The following is a 21,318-nucleotide window of genomic DNA, read 5'->3' on the forward strand; positions in this document are numbered from 1 at the left end:
GTTCCATCCTAAAGTGCTGGCTCTTTCTGAAAGCACATGACCAGGCAAAATGACCTGAGATGCACCTACACACCAATATTACAACTAAAAAATACACTTGCTGGTTCAGGAATTAAAGTTTATACAGTAGAGTGAAGTATTTTCAGTGTAATTTAGTCACAAGACTGGGGGCAGCTGGGAAACTGACAATATGTCAAACCTCATGTCAGATTTCAAATTTCAAATTAAATATAAAAAATCAGTTTGCTCATTGAAAAACATATTTCAGTGCAGAATTCTGCTGGAGCAGCACTATTAACTGATGTGTAACATGCTTTCCCATTACAGTATCCCTTTAAGTACAGCTAAATAACTGAAAAACCACAAATAATACAAAACGAAGATCAATTGCAAATTGTCTCAGAATAGTACGCTCAACATCATACTAAAAGTTAATAAAGGTTGAACAACCTTTATTAAGTAATTAAAATTGTAGGAATGTTGGACACACTAAGCTGGATACACTGTGGCGCCAGGGGTTTAAACAAGAATTACACTCCGGACGTATTTATTCATGCAATATTAAAGGATAAGTAAACCTTTAAATAAAGTGAATGTAAAATAGCTGAGGGGGCTATTCTAAGATATTTTGCAATGTACATTCGTTATTTATTAAGTGCTTACACTAATTTTAAAGGTTTACTTATCCTTTAATTGATTGGCATTGGACAGCTTGAGTGTGGTTGATGGTTTCTGGAGAACGTATGCATTATGGATACGAGGATATAACATTTTGAACATAAATGGGCATTGCATTATTGGACTATTCTACAACTTTTACATTTGGAGTAGGAGTTTGTAAATCCCACCCTTTACATAGTGGTGTTAAGGTGCAACACAACAGGCTCGATAAAGTACCTGGACGGGTCATGCCCATTCCAAACAGAGTAACAAATGAATATATTAAATGTTCCTTCCTACCCGAGGGCTCAAATAAGGCTTGAATATGGAAATCCTCGGGCAGACCAACTTGACACAGTTCATCCGAGAATTTGCCGGTTGGTTCGTCAGATGAGGTCTGGGTACTGGCATTTGTACACGCGCCAACATCTTCTTGTGAAGACTTTGCTCTGCGGCAGAAAACAAGAGAAGGGTTAAACATAAAGACTTTATCGTTCTATAGGTTTATACCATGAGTTACTTGGCAGCTCTTCCCTCAGCAGGACACGGTCTGGCACAAACAAATGAGCCCACAATGTATATCACATACCATTATTTGCCATTTTGATTCAGGTTAATGCGAAGACTCTTAAAGGAGAAGCAAACCAAAATTTTTTTTAAAAAAACCCTCCTACCCTACATAGAAACCCCCTCCCTGCAGCCTAAGTGTTACTCCGGGCAAATGCTCCTAATGTTTTACTTACCTCTCGATGCAGATTCAAGCATCGGAGTTCACAGCGCCATCTTCAGCCGCTTCGGTAATCTTCGGAATGAGACCGGCGCTTCTGCAATTTTTGTGACTTTCGGTGCATGATTGTCACTCCAACTGCGCATGCGCCGCTGGTCTCATTCCGAAGATTCCCGAAGAGAAGAAGATGATGCTCGTGAACTCTGCTGGACAGAATCTGCATGGAGGGGTAAGTAAAGACTTAGGGGCATTTGCCTGGGGCAACACTTAGGCTGGGGGGGGGGTCTATGTAGGGTAGGGGATAGGGTTTTTTTTTTTTAACTAAACCCACCCTTTAAGGTACAGCAATCCAAATTACGGAAAGATCCCTTATCCAGAAAACGCCACGTCCTGAGCTTTCTATATAATAGGTCCCATACCTGTACTTGCATGTAAATATATATTGTTAATTATATAACAGGTGTCCCTTCATTGTTTTGCCAACCATGTCTTCCTTGGTGATTAAACAAGGTAACCACGATTACAACACAGAAATAACGGGAATATCAATACACTCATTATTATGTTATCCAGTGCCAGCAGGGTTTCTGTAACACTTTTTTTGATGTACTTTTTATTTCTAAATTACACTGCAAATAATTCACTCTACAATATAGAAACTTCTTTCCTGAACCAGCAAGTGTATTTAGTTGTAATATTGGTGTGTAGGTGCATCTCAGGTCATTTTGCCTGGTCATGTGATTTCAGAAAGAGCCAGCACTTTAGGATGGAACTGCTTTCTGGCAGGCTGTTGTTTCTCCTACTCAATGTAACTGAATGTGTCTCAGTGGGACCTGGATTTTACTATTGAGTGCTGTTCTTAGATCTACCAGGCAGCTGTTATCTTTTGTTAGGGAGCTGCTATCTGGTTACCTTCCCATTGTTCTGTTGTTAGGCTCTGGGGGGGGGGGGTAATAACAACTTGCAGTACAGCAGTAAAGAGTGACTGAAGTTTATCAGAGCACAAGTCAAATGACTGGGGGCAGCTGGGAAACTGACAATATGCCTAGCCCCATGTCACATTTCAAAAACATTTTAAAATGTAATATGAAAAAAAATCTGTTTGCTCTTTTGAGAAATGGATTTCAGTGCGGAATTCTGCTGGAGCAGCACTATTAACTGATGTGTTTTGAAAAGAAAACATGTTTTCCCATGACAGTATCCCTTTAACAATATGAAGAGGGTCAAGTATGTAGCAGGGAACACCGACCATCAGAGGCCAATAAAAAACAGGAAAGAACAACGGGTTATCATAGAAAAATAGTCGTTTCAATTGCCTTGCCAACACTAGTCTGTATTAGTACTATTTTTGACTTGAAGCTTATTATTCTAACGGGGAGTCACAAGGAGCAACCAATAATAATATAATAATAATACAGTTTATAATGTAAATATTAATCTGTTATGCCTTCTTATTGTTCATATGCTTACAAAAAGGTTAAAAACAAGCAATTACTTGAATTTCTGGGACATGTGAACCTGTTCCGGGGAACTGTGACCTTACTGGTGTAAGAACAATTTAATGACGGATTTGTTCCTTTTCACTGGTGCTTAATTGACAGGTTTCCTCGCACGGTGGTAGCAGAGAAAACGCTTATTTAGGGAGTAGTGCTGACCCCTTACTTTAAAGGCTTGATTTTTACGGCTTATGAAAGCTGCCCTGCTTGAGCTATATGAACAGAAAAATGTCCAACAGAAGAGAAGGAAATATGTGACCTATTTGTACATGTGGGATTGAGAGGAACTCTGTACGTGTTCAGATAAACTGCAGGTCTCTGGATGGTGTATATTATGTACTAAGTGTGATACTGCCTGCAGCACCTCTTGTGGCTGATGTAGGTATCACAATGGCAGAGGCCATAGGTAATAGTGATGTGCGGGTCAGGGTTTCCCTGACCCGCACGCGACCATAACGCGCCCTGCGCTGACCCGTGCCCGCCCGCCTGCACCCGCTTCCGGGGGTCCTTTTATAGACCCGCGCCGCCTGCCCCGCCGTTGACGTCACAATGACGTCACAAATGGGGTGGGGCGAGCAGACGCGACAGTATAAAACAGGAACCCGGATGCCGGAATTTGAAGGTGGCGGGCGGGGAGAGCAGAAGAGCTCAACCCACGAGGAGCACTGCGAGGTCGACCCGAACCTGCCCGACCCGCCGGTGCCGGGTCGGCCCGCACATCACTAATAGATAACTCTGATTTACAGGGAGTAGAACTGGGAGAAGGGTTGCCAGGTCTAATTTTCAAAACCAGCTACAAAACCAGCCCAAAACTAGCTAAGAGGCATTTTAAAAGTAGCCCAAAATAACACATGTGCAGTGAGAAAAAAAGTCTAAAAAAAATAAATGAATATATGTGAAAATACGCCTTTTTCAATTTGCACTGTTTTGCACATTTTTCCGTAAAATATATGGGAAAGATTTGCCCCCTTCAGCAGGGGCGTAACTACAGAGGGGGGCTCAGGAGGTTTACGGACCCCACGAGGCCCGAAAAATATTCGATTTCAATAAATATTGGTAAAAGAATTCAACCTCTAGACATTTTGGTGGCCAGCAGATTTTTTCCCTGAAATTGAGGAAAGTCACCAGAAAATGCGACAATACAGAGCCCAAAATCTGTTAATTCCCAAATTCTACACAAGTCAGTCCCATTGCATGCTGGGTATTGTAGTTTTACATTAAACTGTTGAAACAAAAACTACATTACCCAACATGCATTGGGAGACGCAGACTTGGCACATTAGGGCAAAAAAAACCATTGGCTGGTTTCCAAAGTAAAAAACAGCCAAAGGCCCAAAAAGTAACCCAAATCTGTACCTTGGCTAGTTTGTACTTTCAAAATGGGTTTTAAATTAATAGCCCAATTTGGCTGCAAACCAGCCAACCTGGCAACCCTGACTGGGAGCAAGGAAGAAAAATGTTCCAATACCCTAAATTGCATCATGCATATAATTAAAGGAAAACTATACCCCCATGAACAATGTATGTTTATATAAAAATATATTGCATAAAACAGCTCATATATAAAACCCTGCTTCTTGTAAATAATAAAAAAATAAGGGCCGCCCACTGGGATCGTATGATTCACGATGCTCACAAACACACCAACAAACTATACATGTTAGGTCACATGAGCCAATTAACAGACAGAGTTGTGTCTTTTGCTTCCTCACTTCTTCCTGTTACAGTTAAGAGCTGCAGTATTTCTAGTCAGGTGATCTCTGAGGCAGCACACAGACCATCACAAAATGGTGGTTCAAGGCAAGAGATGTAAAAGGGAAAGATTTACTTATATATTCCAGTTTGATGAGATTCTTAAGGGCAAGGCCAGACGTGGCGTTTTTGTGGCGTTTTTAAAAAAGAACAGCCAGGAGTAAATACGCCACTGAAACCACATGCGACCGTCAACATGCGTTTTTCATGCTATTTTCAGAACGTAGGATTCTTTTCCCAACATGCACTTCTCATTGTTCTCATTAAGAATTTGGACGCCATATTTAAAATACGCTGCGTATTTACGCAAAGTGTGGTTTCAAATGTGCAGATTCCAGAGTCTATTGATTTGGTAGTATTGACGTATTGGCGTTTCTGCTAAAAAACACCAATACTGGCGTCCTGTGGCGCATTTCAGCTTGCAAGTGCCCTGTGTGAATTGCCATAGTGCCTTTTCCATTCGTTTCAGCGGTAGTGCAGTTAACGCCTGGCTGTTCTTTTTTAAAAACGCTGCAAAAACACCATGTCTGGCCTTGCCCTTATATGCCAATTTATTTGATATAATCTGTTGCTCAAGTATTCATTTTGGGGGTTTAGTTCTCTTTTAACAGACCGGCAAAGGGGCTTGTTTCTGCTACATTGTTTCAAGAGACAAAGCCAGCAGTGCCGAAAGGGACAGAAAAACACTTCAATAGTTTTAAAGTAATTTAAAATCCAATTAAGCATTTGTAATGATTCTTTAATATGCCACTTAATTTGATACAGTATAAACTGTCTGTTGCTTAAATATTCCTTTTGGGGGCAAAGTTTCCCTTTAAAGATGCAGCAAATCTATAATCTGAAACCATTACGGTTGAAAAACAAATATAATTTTGTTAATTTGAATACTGAGATTTATGCAAAACACCAAAACAATTTTATCACCTTATAAAAAAAAAAAAAAAAAGCCCAGCTTAGTGCTTTAAAATCGTCTGTTAGGGTTCAGAGAAGCGACGCACAGAATCCATAGATTTGGATCTGATCACATTTTAATCTATATGATGAACACTAATCTGTAATATTCGAATATGTCGTCAGTCATATTCAGCAGTTCAGACCTTTAAAGTGGCAGTTCACCATTAAATTAATGATGCATTCTGAGACAATTTATCATTAATTGTTTGCAGGTTTTTTTTTTATTATTATTTATTTTGCATTTTATCCAACAGCTCTCCAGTTTCACAGCAACATTTTTGCCGTTATTTGGTTGCTAGGGTCTAATTTACCTAGCAACCAGGGGCTTGAATGAGAGACTTGAAGACAACCACTAGAAGGCATGCACTGAAAGAGTAATGCTGTAACAACAACGATACAATTACAGGTATAGGATCCCTTATCCGGAAACCCGATATCCAGAAAGCTCCGAATTACAGAATGGTCTCCCATAGCCTCCATTTTATCCAAATAATCCAAATTTTTAGAAATGATTTCTTTTTCTCTGTAATGATAAAACAGTACTTTGTACCTGATCCCAACTAAGATATAATTAATCTTTATTTGAAGCAAAAGCAGCCTATTAGGTTTGTTTAATGTTTAAATTAATTTCTAGTAGACTTAAGGCATGAAGACCCAAATTACGGAAAGATCTGTTATCCGGAAAACCCCAGGTCCCGAGCATTCTGGATAACAGGTCCCATACCTGTATAGACTCAAGGTGCAATCGATTTTTATCTGCTGGGGTCAGTGACCCTTATTTGAAAGTTGTCAAGAGGCAGAAGAGGGAAAACAATTCATGAACTAAAAGTTAACATAAAAGTGATTTACCCCATTTAAAGTCACATGACTAAAGGGGTTATTTATCAAAATCCAGATTTTTCGGATTATTTTATTTAAAAAAAGTGGAGCAAAATAGAATCCACAACTTAACCTTATTTATTATTTAAAAAGCTCGATTTTATCAGATCGGGTAAAAATTCAATAAAATAGAGTGAAAATCTGAATCATTATTTTTACGGATTTTTTTTCCAGAATCACTAGATTTTTCGGGGCTTTCTTCCTGAAAAACACAAACTTTTGCCCAAAAAGCCATAAATAGTCGAATTCTCTGGCTAATTCCAGCGCAGGCCACAAAAGCTTCAAAATAGAATAAGGACCTCTCCCATATACAACCTGGGCAGGTCTGCGATGGCAGATTTTGGTATTCAAACTTTTTGCAGCCTCTAGTTATAATAAATCTCTAAAAATTTGTGGGTTTTTTTATCCACTAAAAATTCAGATTTGATAGTAAAAAAAAAAATTTAATATTTTGAGTTTTTGGCATTAATAAATAACCTCCAAGTGTTCTGCAAACCCAAATCTGAATAGTGATGAGCAAATCTTTTTGCCAGGCATGGATTTGCTGCGAAATTCTGAACTTCGTCACCTGCAAAACTGCCGCCAATATCAGCTGCAAAAAGACGCTTTGACAAAAATAGTCGCCAAAGAAAAAACGGCCATTGACTAATACATTTGGACAAAAAAGTCACTGAGACAAAAAAAGTTGCAGAGACAAAAAAGTTGCCACAAGAAAAACTGCTATTGACTTCAATGCATTTGGAGTCGGTTCTGGATTCGGAGTTTTTCAGCAGGATTCGGACGAATCCTTCTGCCTGGCAGAACCGAATCCCAATTTGCATATTAAAATTATGGGCTGGGAGGGAAATCGCGTGACTTTTTTTGTCACAAAACAAGGAAGTAAAAAACGTTTTCCCCTTCCCACCCCTAATTTGCATATGCAGATTCGGTTCAGTAATCGGCCAAATCTCTCTAGAGGATTCGGGGTTTCGGCTGAATTAAAAATAGCGGATTCAGCGCATTCCTAATTTGGAGCGAAGCGCGACAGATAAGCTCATCACTACATCGGAACCCTAAAAGCTTTACCTAAAAAGGCCTTGGATTTAGCTGAATCCCCTGCACAATCCTGTTTTGGGTGCATTCCTAGTTAAAAAGAAACTCTTGGTTCAAGATGCCGAAAACCACTATTTAATGAGATGAGAATGTTGCAGAGCAGCGGCAAATAAATGAAATGTCATTTCCATCAGAACAGGCAAAGAACGCTCCAGAATCTTTTCCCAAACGTCAGAATGCAGTCCAAGTAATTGGGCCATTACTCATACTAATATTGCATTTAATCTCTACAAACACAATGCCATTAATCAGCATATATATATGCAATGTTCAATTAAGGAGAAATGCGTTTTTGTTCAGCATTGCTGCTCTCATGTGAAACCTCATCAAACTGTCACATAGTGTTAGTAACTGTCACTTTACTGGGCTGGAGTACGGTCACTGTGCACAGCTATAGAACTGGGGACGCAGAAAGGACTATAGAGGTGATGCCCATGTGGGGCACATGCTTGCAGAAAGAAAACCATTATAATAACTTTGTTTATAATGTACAAATAATACATTTTAGAGCCCTTGCAAGCCAATCAAAGTGGGACTCACAGACAGTTACCATGCAACAATTAGCTTAAAGGGGAAAGAAAAGCTACCAAAGCAGTTTATTGCCAATAGATTAGGCACAATAGTACAAGCTATAACACTATATTTATTCTGCAGAATGCTTTACCATACCTGAGTAAACAGCTCTAGACACTGCCTCTGTTTGTTTAGGATAGTGGCTGCCATATTAGCTTGCTGTGACATCACTTCCCGCCTAAGGGGCAAATTCACTAAGATTCGTAGTTGCGCCAGGCGTAACTTCGCCACACTTCGCCAGGCGTAGTTTCGCCAGCGCTTCGCAAATTCACTAAAATCTGAAGTTGCGCTCAGGGGTAGCGTAAGGTTGCGAAGTTGCGCTAGCGTTGATTCGCTAAGTGAAGCGAAGTTACGCTAGCGAAGGCTAATTTGCAAACGGCGCCAAATTCAAATTTCAATGGAGGAATACGTATCAGCACTACAAATGGCTAGAAAACCTTCAAAACCTCAAATAAAAATTTTATTTTGCCCTACACATGTGCCCACTGTCTAAGTTGCCATGAGTCAGGAAATGTAGGGGGGGGGGAGGAGGTTAGCCCCAAAAAACTTTTCGATCTTTTTCAGCCTATCACCCATAATGTAGAAAACACGCCAGCGTTTTTTGGGACTTAGAAAAATTTTTTACTTTTTTTGAAACAATCCCTATCTACTCTATTGCGCTTCACCTGGTCTGAGGTGGCGAAGGAAGTCTGGCGTAAAAGGTAGCGTTCAGTACACTGTGCGCGTTAGTGAATTTGCGTAGTTACGTCGCTAGCGAAACTTCGCCAGGCATAAGGGTGCGAAGTAACACTAGCGAAACTACACCAGCGTTCGTTAGTGAATTTTCGCAGTAACGAAAATGCCAAACACTAGCGAAGTAACGCTAGCGTTCGGCGCTTCGTGAATTTGCCCCAAAGTCTCTCGATGCTCACTCATAGCTCTGAGCTCAGATTACAGCAGGGAAGGGAAAAGGGAGAGAGGAGCAAACTGAGCATGCTCAAGCCCTAGCCCTGGAGGTTTAAGATGAAAACAGGAAGTCTGATACAGAAGCCCATGAGTACACAATAGAAGGAAAGAAATGTGACGTTTCTTTTGACAGAGGACTCAGAGCAGCATTACTTTGAGGGTTTACTGGTGTATTTATATAGACCTTTCTGATAAAGCTTATTTAATTTTAGCCTTTTCTTAAAACAGGGTTAAACTATATTTATATATGTGCATCAGCCCCATCTCATCAACTTCAATCATAGACAAACCTCATTTTATGCTTTATGATTTCACACATAAGCTAGCCCGGAGCCCACTGAGCATGTGCAGTGCCACTGACGCACATAAACAGGATCCAAGATGGGGAGCCCTGACTAATTACTGTTATAGGGCCACTGAACCTTTAAGTCTATAACATACAGCATTTATAGCCATATTCATTTAGTTCTCCTTAGAGGTCTTGTTTTGTGCTTTGCAATATGGAAAGATCTTTTATCCAGAAGATCCCATGCAATTCAGTTTTTAGTCTCCCATACCTATACTATTGAGTGTGGCAGCCGGGGGCGTGCTTCAGGTTAAAGGGGTGGATCCCCAGGGGCGTGCTTCATGGTATAGGGGTGTTCCCCTTTAAATTAACTTTTAGTATTTAGTATGAATGCCTATTTCTAAGCAACTTTTCAATTGGTCTTCATTATTTATTTGTTGTATCTTTTTAATTATTTGCCTTCTTCTTCTGACTCTTTCCAGCTTTTACATTTTCTAAAAAAACAAATGCTCTGAAAGGCTACAAATGTATTGTTTGTTATTGCTACTTTTTATTACTCATCTTTCTATTCAGACCTCTCCTATTCATATTCCAGTCTCTTATTCAGACCAATGCACGGTTGCTAGGGTAATTTGGACCTTAGCATCCAGACTGCTTGAATTGCAAACTGAAAAGACACTAAATAACTCAAAAACCACAAATAATAAAAAATGATGACCATTTGCAAATTGTCTCAGACTGTTACTCTTCATCATAACAAACGTTAATTTAGTTTATATAGTTTAAATTCAGTTTTTTTTAAAAAATATATATTTTTCTCTGCAATAATAAAACAGTGCCTAATACTTGATTCCAACTAATATATAATTAATCTTTATTGGAGGCAAAACCAGCCTATTGGGTTTTTATTTAATGTTTACATGATTTTCTAGTAAACTTAAGGCAAGAAGATCCAAATTACAGAAAGATCTGTTATCCGGAAAGCTCCAGGTCCCAATCATTCTGGATATTAGGCCCCATAACTGTATATGTTAATTACTTTCAAATGCTTTCACTTTTTGGTGTTACTGTTCCTTTAAGGAAGGTATGCTCCCTCTAGTAGGTACCAAAGAATTTATTTGGCTGCAAAAACAACCAATGCTGGAGTGCCTCCAGTACAAAAAAGCATTAGACTAATTGTAACTCTAATAAAATAAAAAATTATTTAGGACCAAATCCAAACAGACAATAATAACATGGTGACTAGTGATGGCGAATGTCTCCCGTTTCGCAGAAAAATTCCTAAATTTCCTACGAAATTCACGAAACGGCGAAAAATGGGTTAAACTAAAATTAACGCCATCATCAACTTTGACATCGGCATTAGTCAATGGGCGTCTGGATAGTGTTGATGCGCGGTAGCTTTAACTTTTCCGATGCGCGTCCAAAAATCTTTGACGCTGGTGAATTTTCGCAGGAGTTCAGCTGATGTATTTGCCGCCGGTAAAATGCGGAAATTCGTGAATTTGCGCCAGCCAAATTTATGCGCCCATCACTAACGGTGACCTCACAGGAGCCATACAGGAAGGAAAAGCACAGATATAGCAGTTTATTGGAATCAAACAGATTATACTTATTATACTTCCTATACATCCATTAAAGGGCATGTAAAGGCAAAAAACATAAAATCCCATTTTTACGTTCTTTAATGAAAAAGAAACCTATCTCCAATATACTTTAATTAAAAAATGTGTACCGTTTTTATAAGAAACCTGACTGTATGCAGTGAAATTCTCCCTTCATTTACTGCTGTGGATAGGAATTGTCAGACGGTCCCTAACTGCTCTGCAGGGAAACAATCATACTTATGAACAGCAGGGGGAGCCCCCGCCTTACTTCCCAGCCATGCAGAACTCAAGCAGCTTTGTTTATGACGATCCCTAAGCAGCCCAGACCACACTGAGCATGTGCACAGTCTTAGTCTTGCAAAGATGTATAACAAAGTTACAAGATGGTGACCCCCTGTAGCCAACTTTGAAAGCATAAATCATTTGTTTGATTAGGCTTGTGGTGCAGTAAGTTCATGTTTATATTTAGTATACAAAATACAGTATTTCTAGCCTTATTCTATATTAGACTTTACATGCCCTTTAATGCTGATTAGCCAGTTTCACTTTCAGGGCTTATCAGAGTTATCCCAGGGCATCGCTCCAGCGTTCCTTAGCAGAGCAAACAATGTGACTCGTACTCTGCATTCCAACTACATATTCATAGCCAGACGCCGGCCTTCACTTTGCACTGGCCCATTTCCAAAAAAAACCTCTGATACTGGAGCCAACAGGTAGAAGAAAATGCTCGCAAACAGCAATTCTAGTAGCACCGGGTTTCATGGGAAAAGAAAAATGAGTATTTTTTTAATCTATTGAAAAATATTGCTAAAATGTGCAAAAAGTAAATCAGAAAAAAAACGGTAACACAAAAACGGCAAATTGTCCAATAAAACGGTTCTCTGCCTCATAATTACGTTAAGAATCAGATTAAGTCAAGAAAATTTCTGTTTAAAAAGAGCTCAAGAACATTTATGATAAAAAATAGCGACATGCTTGAAATGTAAGACAAACAGAAATAAGAGGGAGGATTATAGTGAATGTAGCTCCTCCCATACACCAATCAGTGGCTGGCTGCAGAGCCCATAGCCCTCGTCCCTAAGCCCTCGTCCCTTAGCCCAGCTATGACACAGCAGTCTCCAGCACAGCCGCTGAGTGAACTAGCCATTTTTGTTATTGTTGCTTTATACTTCCCCTCTTGATCATGAACCCTGGCCCCGCTCCAAGCCTAACTACCAATCAGATGTAAGAAACACAAGTGAGCCCCCGGGGCTGAGCTCTGGCCCAAAGCCATGTCAGCGCTCAGAGCTATAACATGAGCAGTATAAAGGGACACTAACCAGGTTCCAAGATAAATCAATTTCAAGCTTTCCAAAAAAGCCCTTGTGACCCTCTCATATTCAAGCCTGCTTAAAGACTACAAGCATTTCTTTAAAGGGATATGGGCATGGGATTTTTTTTTCAAAAACACATCAGTTAATAGTGCTGCTCCAGCAGAATTCTGCACTGAAATCCATTTCTCAAAAGAGCAAACAGATTTTTTACTTATCTGTTATCTACTGTGTATCCTGTGCTTGAATGGCTGCCCCCATGGCTACACAGAAGCTTGTTTATATAAACTATAGTCGTACTTATCTGTTATCAACTGTTTATCCTGTGGTTGAATGGCTGCCCCCATGGCTACACAGCAGCTTGTTTATATAAACTATAGTAGTACTTATCTGTTATCTACTGTGTATCCTGTGCTTGAATGGCTGTCCCCATGGCTACACAGCAGCTTGTTTATATAAACTATAGTAGTACTTATCTGTTATCTACTGTGTATCCTGTGCTTGAATGGCTGCCCCCCATGGCTATACAGCAGCTTGTTTATATAAACTATAGTAGTACTTATCTGTTATCTACTGTGTATCCTGTGCTTGAATGGCTGCCCCCATGGCTACACAGAAGCTTGTTTATATAAACTATAGTAGTACTTATCTGTTATCAACTGTTTATCCTGTGGTTGAATGGCTGCCCCCATGGCTACACAGCAGCTTGTTTATATAAACTATAGTAGTACTTATCTGTTATCTACTGTGTATCCTGTGCTTGAATGGCTGTCCCCATGGCTACACAGCAGCTTGTTTATATAAACTATAGTAGTACTGATCTGTTATCTACTGTGTATCCTGTGCTTGAATGGCTGCCCCCATGGCTACACAGCAGCTTGTTTATATAAACTATAGTAGTACTTATCTGTTAGACAGTTCAGCTGCCCCCAGTCATGTGACTTCGGTCACTCTTTACTGCAAGTTGGAGTGATATTGTCCCCTTCCCCCCCCCAGCAGCCTAACAACAGAACAATGGGAAGGTAACCAGATAGAGTTAACAGATAAGTACTAGACAGTTCAGCTGCCCCCAGTCATGTGACTTGTGCTCTGATAAACTTCAGTCACTCTTTACTGCAAGTTGGAGTGATATCGTCCCTTCCGTCCCCCCAGCAGCCTAACAACAGAACAATGGGAAGGTAACCAGATAGCAGCTCCCTGACACAAGATAACAGCTGCCTGGTAGATCTAAGAACAGCACTCAATAGTAAAATCCAGGTCCCACTGAGACACATTTAGATACATTGAGTAGTAGAAACAACAGCCTGCCAGAAAGCAATTCCATAGTACAGTATTGGCTCTTTCTGAAATCACATGACCAGACAAAATGACCTGAGATGCACCTACACACCAATATTACAACTAAATACACTTGCTGGTTCAGGAATGACATTTTATATTGTAGAGTGAATTATTTGCAGTGTAAACAGTGTCATTTAGAAATAAAAACTACATCATAAAAATCATGACACAATCCCTTTAAACACTTAAATCTTTTAATATTTGCCCTGCAATGCTATACTCAGAGATTGCTTGCTTTTTATGGAAGCTTGGTTAAATACAATACATTTGTGTAAGTCATGAACAGTAAAAGCCTTGTGTCAATCCTTGTGAGCGGGAGCTGCCATATTGCTGTCAATTTACAATGGAGCATGTTTGATGTTGGAGAGCAGTTTCTCTAATGTAGAGTCAGAATTCATTACTGGGGTGTAAAATGTCACATGGAAAACGAGCCATATGCATTTATCCAAAATATAGATAAATAGTGAAAAGAGGGGGGTGTTTGACTGTAGATGTGGCGTTCTCACTGCTGGTATTAGCTGCCCCAACCCTGCCATGTCCCCTGTCATTAACGACAATGGAAAGTTCCGCAGGCCAAAATCCACCTGTAGTGAATGAATGACTGCTGGATCAGGTGGAGGAAAATAACACACGTACTTGGCAGACACATCCCTACTCCCTGCAGCGTTGGGCTTGACTGACTGCCAGATACACTCACAAACTGGCAGCCAAGTCCAAGAGAGAATCTCCTCCTCCCGACAACCTCATGCCAACCCTCTGGGCATTTATTAGCAGGTGCATTGGCATCACAAAGCCTCAGGAGTCGCAACTCAATCCGGAATCTAAACTACGGCACCCGGCCATATTTGCCAAAAACCAGGGGCCCGTGAAATTAACACATCACAAGTTGTCAAAAAAGGCCAAAAATGGAGGAAACCCCCCATTCAGATTATTTAAAGGAAAACTATACCCCTCAAACAATGTAGGTTTCTATAAAAAGATATTGCATAAAACTGCTCATATGTAAAACCCTGCTTCATGTAAATAAACTAGGGTAGCACCGAATCCACTGCTTTGGATTCGGCCGAATACCGAAGCAAATCCGGATCTAATTTGCATATGCAAATTAGAAGTGGGAAGGGAAAAATGTTTTACTTCCTTGTTTTGTGATGTGAAAGTAGTACTTATCTGTTATCTATTGCGTATCCTGTGCTTGAATGGCTGCCCCCATGGCTACACAGCCGCTTGTTTATATAAACTATAGTAGTACTTATCTGTTATCTACTGTGTATCCTGTGCTTGAATGGCTGCCCCCATGGCTACACAGCAGCTTGTTTATATAAACTATAGTAGTACTTATCTGTTATCCTGTGCTTGAATGGCTGCCCCCATGGCTACACAGCAGCTTGTTTATATAAACTATAGTCGTACTTATCTGTTATCTACTGTGTATCCTGTGCTTGAATGGCTGCCCCCATGGCTACACAGCAGCTTGTTTATATAAACTATAGTAGTACTTATCTGTTATCTACTGTGTATCCTGTGCTTGAATGGCTGCCCCCATGGCTACACAGCAGCATGTTTATATAAACTATAGTAGTACTTATCTGTTATCTACTGTGTATCCTGTGCTTGAATGGCTGCCCCCATGGCTACACAGCAGCTTGTTTATATAAACTATAGTAGTACTTATCTGTTATCTACTGTGTATCCTGTGCTTGAATGGCTACCCCCATGGCTACACAGCAGCTTATTTATATAAACAATAGTAGCGTTGCTGAAGCAAACACAGCAGTTTTACCAGTGCAGGGCAACACTGCATCATATTTTTATTACTTTAAAGCAATTTCATTACTGTTCCTTTAAATAGATTTTTTCATGATTTATATGATGTAGTTTTTATCTCTAAATGACACTTTTTTCACTGCAAAAAAAATTCACTCTACAATATAAAATTTCATTCCTGAACCAGCAAGTGTATTTCTTTTTAGTTGCAAAGGCCAGAGTTCAGTGGGCTCATCACAACTACCAGGCTAAGTTGGCAACTGTTCAATCTTCGCTGGCAGTTAGGCGTCTAAAAACCACACTTTTTTGTGATTAAATCCCTGGGACTGTTCCGAAGGTCTAATTCTAATTAGAGGCAAAGGGAGGCTACTGAGCCGTACAGCAGCACACGCAGGAAACATAAACACAGACATGACAAAGGACTTGTCACAAATTTGGCTTTCAGACAACTACCCAGATCTACCCAAACAAGGGTATTAGGGTTCTAATCACTCCAGGAGGAGACATTAGCAAATGAGAGACTAAAGCAGCTGTAAGAGCAAAGGATGTCTCTGAAACACAGAAAATAAAAATTGCTTTGCATAGCTTCAGTTCATGCATTTCTATGGAGCAAGTCACACTGCTACCAGAGCTGAAAAGAGTTATACAGGGAACTCTGAGTATCACTCATGTATTATATGGGATAATGTACCCCCTACAGTAAATGATAAGGATATTAGAAGTCACTGAGGGGTAGTTCTGTGACCATATAAAGGCACAAGGCTGCAGGCTGAGTTATACAGGGAACTCTGAGTATCACTCATGTATTATAAGGGGTAATGTACCCCCTACTGTAAATGATAAGGATATTAGAAGTCACTGAGGGGTTGTTCTGTGACCATATAAAGGCACAAGGCTGCAGGCTGAGTTATACAGGGAACTCTGAGTATCACTCATGTATTATAAGGGAGAATATACCCCCTAGAGTAAATTATAAGGATGTTAAAAGTCACAGAGGGGTTCTGTGACCATATGCGACCACTACAGATAACAGAACATTATATGATATTCATGGTGTATTTCATTTACATGTAAGATGAATCAGAAGACATTTTCAGTACAGCACTATATACTGACTCATGTTAAACACATGCGTATCTTGTCCCTCTAAGTCACACGGGGTGATTAGCTGCTGCAAATAGGCTCCATTGCTTCTAATGACACAAGCAGACTGTTCTGACCCCAGAGAAAGCAACAAGAAGTCTATCTGGGCAGCTGCAAGTAGAAGCTCTGCATATCCTTGTGACTTGAGCCTTACACCCATCCAATTCTAATGTAGCTTTTGGCACAGTGAATAAGCAAAGTGAATAAGCAACTCTTACTTTCTTGGCCCTCTTTGTATCTCTGTCCTTCCGCTGTTTTTGCACGTCTCATCATTGCTTCCAGTGTCCGTTGTCTCTGAATGGGTTTTCCATGGCAGAGTAAAGCCTGGCGTTGGCCTTAACAGCTTCAGTTCTCCCTGACCCAAGAGACTTCTTTCTCCACAATAACAAAAGGCGCAAAGTTGTTCACTGAAATAAAGGAAAAATAAACTGTTAAGATCCTGAGCACAAGTCCAAGCTTTTAAAGGAGCAGCGGAACTATAGCATGAAAAAGATTAAATTGCTCATTTTGTCATACCAAGTGCTTGAATAAAACGTTTTCTATTAAATTGGGCAGCTTTGGCCTACTCTGTAGAGTAAACGACCCACCCATTCAGTCACAGATTGTGCTTCTTTATTCTTGACAATAAATATTGATGACTTAAAGGAAAACTATACCCCCAAAATGAATACTCAAGCAACAGATAGTTTATATCAAATTGAATGACATATTAAAGAATCTTACCAAACTGGAATATATATTTACATAAATATTGCCCTTTTACATCTCTTGCCTTGAACCACCATTTCGTGACTCTATCTGTGCTGCCTCAGAGATCACCTGACCATAAATACTGCAGCTCTAACTGTAACAGGAAGAGATCACCTGACCAGAAATACTACAACACTAACTGTAACAGGAAGAAGTGAGGAAGCAAAAGGCAGAACTCTGTCTGTTAATTGGCTCATGTGACCTAACATGTGGTTTGTATGTGTGCACAGTGAATCTTACGGAGGCGGCCCTTATTTTTTAAAATGGCAATTTTCTATTTATGATTACCCAATGGCACATACTACTACAAAAGTTTATTATTATGATAATGGTTCATTTACATGAAGCAGGGTTTTACACATGAGCTGTTTTACTCAGTATCTTTTAATAGAGACCTACACTGTTTGGGGGGTATAGTTTTCCTTTAAGCCCCAAAGACAAGCATAGTGTTTGACATAAGGATGTATGCATGCTATAAATTATTAAAAAAAAAAACTATGGCAATCATACCATAACATGAAGTACACAAATCCATATTAAACACATTTCCAATTTATATAACTGGCCTTTAAAGGAGAACTAAAGCCTAACTAAAGAAGTAGCTAGAAATGTTGTACATGATGTTTTGTGCTTCTGTACCAGCCCAAGGCAACCACAGCCCTTTAGCAGTAAAGATCTGTGTCTCCAAAGATGCCCCAGTAGCTCCCCATCTTCTTTTCTGCTGATTCACTGCACATGCTCTGTGCTGCTGTCACTTACTGAGCTTAGGGAACCACTTACAATATACAGTACACATAGAATAGAAATATCACAATATAAGGCTGATTAGTAATTAATACACATAATTACTACATGGCAGCACAGAAACCAGTGCAATTAGCATCAGAATTTAATAATCAGCAAACCTGTAGCATCAGCTTATATTACAGCCAGGGAAGCTCATTTTCTGCTGGATAATTAGTGACGAGCCCTAAGCTTAGCTTCTCAACAGCCAATCAGAGCCCACTGAGCATGTGAGTGTCACAGACACTTTCCAAGATGGTGACCCCCTGTGACAAGTCTGAAGTCCTGGATCATTGCTGCTATTGACAAGCTCAAACTTTAGCCTCGTGCAATGAGTTCAGTATATAAAATATGGCATTATTATCCCTATTCATTTTTAGGGTCTAGTAAAGAAGGCTCCTCAAGCACCTAGCCATTGCAAATGTGATCAAATCACAAGACTTATTCAGGGAATTGTTGTATAAAATCCATAAGAATCCACCTGTAACTCAGTAAGATGGTGTAGGAGGGTCTCGCCGTCATCTGACTAATTAAGAGATCTAGCTCTAGTTGGCAGCTGCTCAGGCTGCTATTGATTTGGAGGGCGGCTTCTCTAATTCTCCTACTAATCCCCCCCCCCCAAAGCCCTGACTCAGCACCAGTGATCACAACACACAGACCTGGTTTTGGCTTCAACTCCGACGGAGGCAGTGGAACTCTGGGACTCCTCCAATAAGGAATGTTGCAGGGTGGGTGTTAGTTGTGCAATGCCGGCTGCTTCACTCGCTGCTCCCTCCTCCACAGCTTGTTCTTTAATATCTACAACACACATGTAACAAATGGTTTGAGAAGCTTCATCAGACAAAGGCAAGAGAGGTCTTCAATGCTTGTACTTTTAGTTTTGTCTCAATAATAAACAGCATTATTTTCTTGGTAGCTCTATTCTCCAGCGGGAAGCGGATGGCTATTTCCAACCTCTTTCTATGTTTAAAACAGGGATGCACTGAACCCACTATTTTGGATTCAGCCGAACCCCCGAATCCTTCGTGAAAGATTCGGCTGAATAATGAATGCGCATATGCAAATTAGGGATGGGAAGGGGAAAACATTTTTACTTCCTTGTTTAGTGACAATAAAGTCGTGCTTTCCCTCTCCACCCCTAATTTGCATATGCAAATTAGAATTCGGTACAGCTGCGTAGGAGGATTCCGCCGAATCCGAATCCTGCTAAAAAAGGCCGAAACCTGGTCGAATCCCAAACTGAATCCTGTTTTATTTGATTTTCACAAAAACAAGGAAAATCTGTATGACAGCATATACCACGCAGACTTAGAGGAGGTGCTCTAATAAGTACAATGGCATGTTATTTTCAAAAGTTAATAACATTAATAGATAAAAACATAGAAAGACTAACAAAAATTAACTAAACCAGTGGATGTAAGGACAACTGAAAAGAAAAAAGAAAGTCGGATTACCCAGTTGACATTCAATTTACATTTGAAGGAACCTAGAAACTTGATCTTTGGTATTGGAGGTCACAGGTCTCAAACTAAGGAGACCATATACGTGTAAACGATTCTTTTGGGACTCCTCCCAATTGTTTTTGCTTTTAAAGCTTATACTAAGTTGGTTCATGTAAGAAATGGTATCTGTTAATGAGGGGGACTTTTTCTGTAGCCAATAAAATTACTTTCTTTAATGAATATAGTTTAGTTAAAAAATGTGTACAGTTTTTATAAGAAACCTGACTGTAGGCAGTGAAATTCTCCCTTCATTTACTGCTGTGGATAGGAATTGTCAGACGGTCCCTAACTGCTCTGCAGGGAAACAATCATACTTATGAACAGCAGGGGGAGCCCCACCCTTACTTCACAGCCATGCAGAACTCAAGCAGCTTTGTTTGTTTCCCTGTAGAGCAGTCGGCGACTGTGTAGAGATTTGTATTGGATTTTATTTTTGCCTTTACATCCCCTTTACTGTTTCCAACTCCAGCTGCAGGGACAAAGATCATGGAGCCAGATTTAAACAGATAAACTGGGATTCTATTTGGAGGATTATTTTGCTGCAGCCACTGGTTCTGCAGAGTTGGAGGAAGTTTGTATTAAGCAATACAAAAACTATAAAATCCACATTAGATTACATGACAACACAGGACCCAGTGTAGTCTGTATATTCTGATTATTAAAGGAGAACTAAAGCCTAAAAATGAATATTGTTAAAAATTCCATATTTTACATCATGAATTTACTGCACGAGGCTAAAGTTTCAGCTTGTCAATAGCAGCAATGATCCAGAACTTCAAACTTGTCACAGGGGGTCACCATCTTGGAAAGTGTCTGTGACACTCACATGCTCAGTGGGCTCTGATTGGCTGTTGAGAAGCTAAGCTTAGGGCTCGTCACTAATTATCCAGCAGAACATGAGCTTCCCTGGCTGTAATATAAGCTGATGCTACAGGTTTGCTGATTATTAAATTCTGATGCTAATTGCACTGGTTTCTGTGCTGCCATGTAGTAATTATCTGTATTAATTACTTATCAGCCTTATATTGTGACATTTCTATTCTATGTGTACTGTATATTGTAAGTGGCTCCCTAAGCTCAGTAAGTGACAGCAGCACAGAGCATGTGCAGTGAATCAGCAGAAAAGAAGATGGGGAGCTACTGGGGCATCTTTGGAGATACCGATTTTTACTGCTAAAAGGCTGTGGTTCCTTGGCCTGGTACAAAAGCACAAAACATAATGTACAACATTTCTACCTACTTCTTTAGTTAGGCTTTAGTTATCCTTTAAGCACATCTGCATATGCAACAATAATGTGTTAAATGTGTGTTTATCCTGCATGTTTTACATTGCCCTTTAAGTCAAGGTGGCAGGATAAAGGATGTGAAATACAGCCTCATTTTTGCATTCTATTCCCTGAAATAATTGCTCAGACCAAATACAAATTTCAGGGACCTCAAGCTCTGTGATTTGTTTTTCCTTCTTGGCACACATTTTCTCAACAAATCAAAGTGTCTATTAATTATAAATTAACCTTGATTTACAGCCGAGCTATTTGTTAGCAGTGAGAGAATGCTATCTAAATATTTAGCTGTTCGCACTGATGATCCATCAAGGACAAGGGCTGTGCTAAGTAACACAAAAGCTCAATAAACAAGCGCCCGGTAAGTCTACAATTAAAATACTTTTTATCTTTCTGTAATTAGAATCTCAATACCTTAAGTCTACGAAAAAAAATAATTTGAACATTAAACAGAACTGTTTTGCTTTCAAT

General features: G+C 39.8%; 1 protein-coding gene across 10 annotated transcripts in view; it reads right to left on the bottom strand.

Annotated features, from left to right (window-relative positions):
* The window catches only part of kmt2c.S (lysine methyltransferase 2C S homeolog), a 142,061-nt gene that overhangs the window by 91,400 nt on the left and 29,343 nt on the right, over positions 1 to 21,318 (bottom strand). For all 10 annotated transcript variants that reach the window (XM_018269007.2, XM_041567350.1, XM_018269015.2 and 7 more), the window contains exons 3-5: positions 18,722 to 18,860; positions 16,748 to 16,936; positions 961 to 1,109 (exon numbers count right to left, since the gene is read on the bottom strand). In XM_018269007.2, coding sequence (XP_018124496.1) covers positions 961 to 1,109; positions 16,748 to 16,936; positions 18,722 to 18,860 — 477 coding nt within the window. The remainder of the gene's footprint in view (positions 1 to 960; positions 1,110 to 16,747; positions 16,937 to 18,721; positions 18,861 to 21,318) is intronic.

This window comes from Xenopus laevis, chromosome 6S, assembly GCF_017654675.1.
Source record: "Xenopus laevis strain J_2021 chromosome 6S, Xenopus_laevis_v10.1, whole genome shotgun sequence".
Classification (NCBI taxonomy): domain Eukaryota; kingdom Metazoa; phylum Chordata; class Amphibia; order Anura; family Pipidae; genus Xenopus; species Xenopus laevis.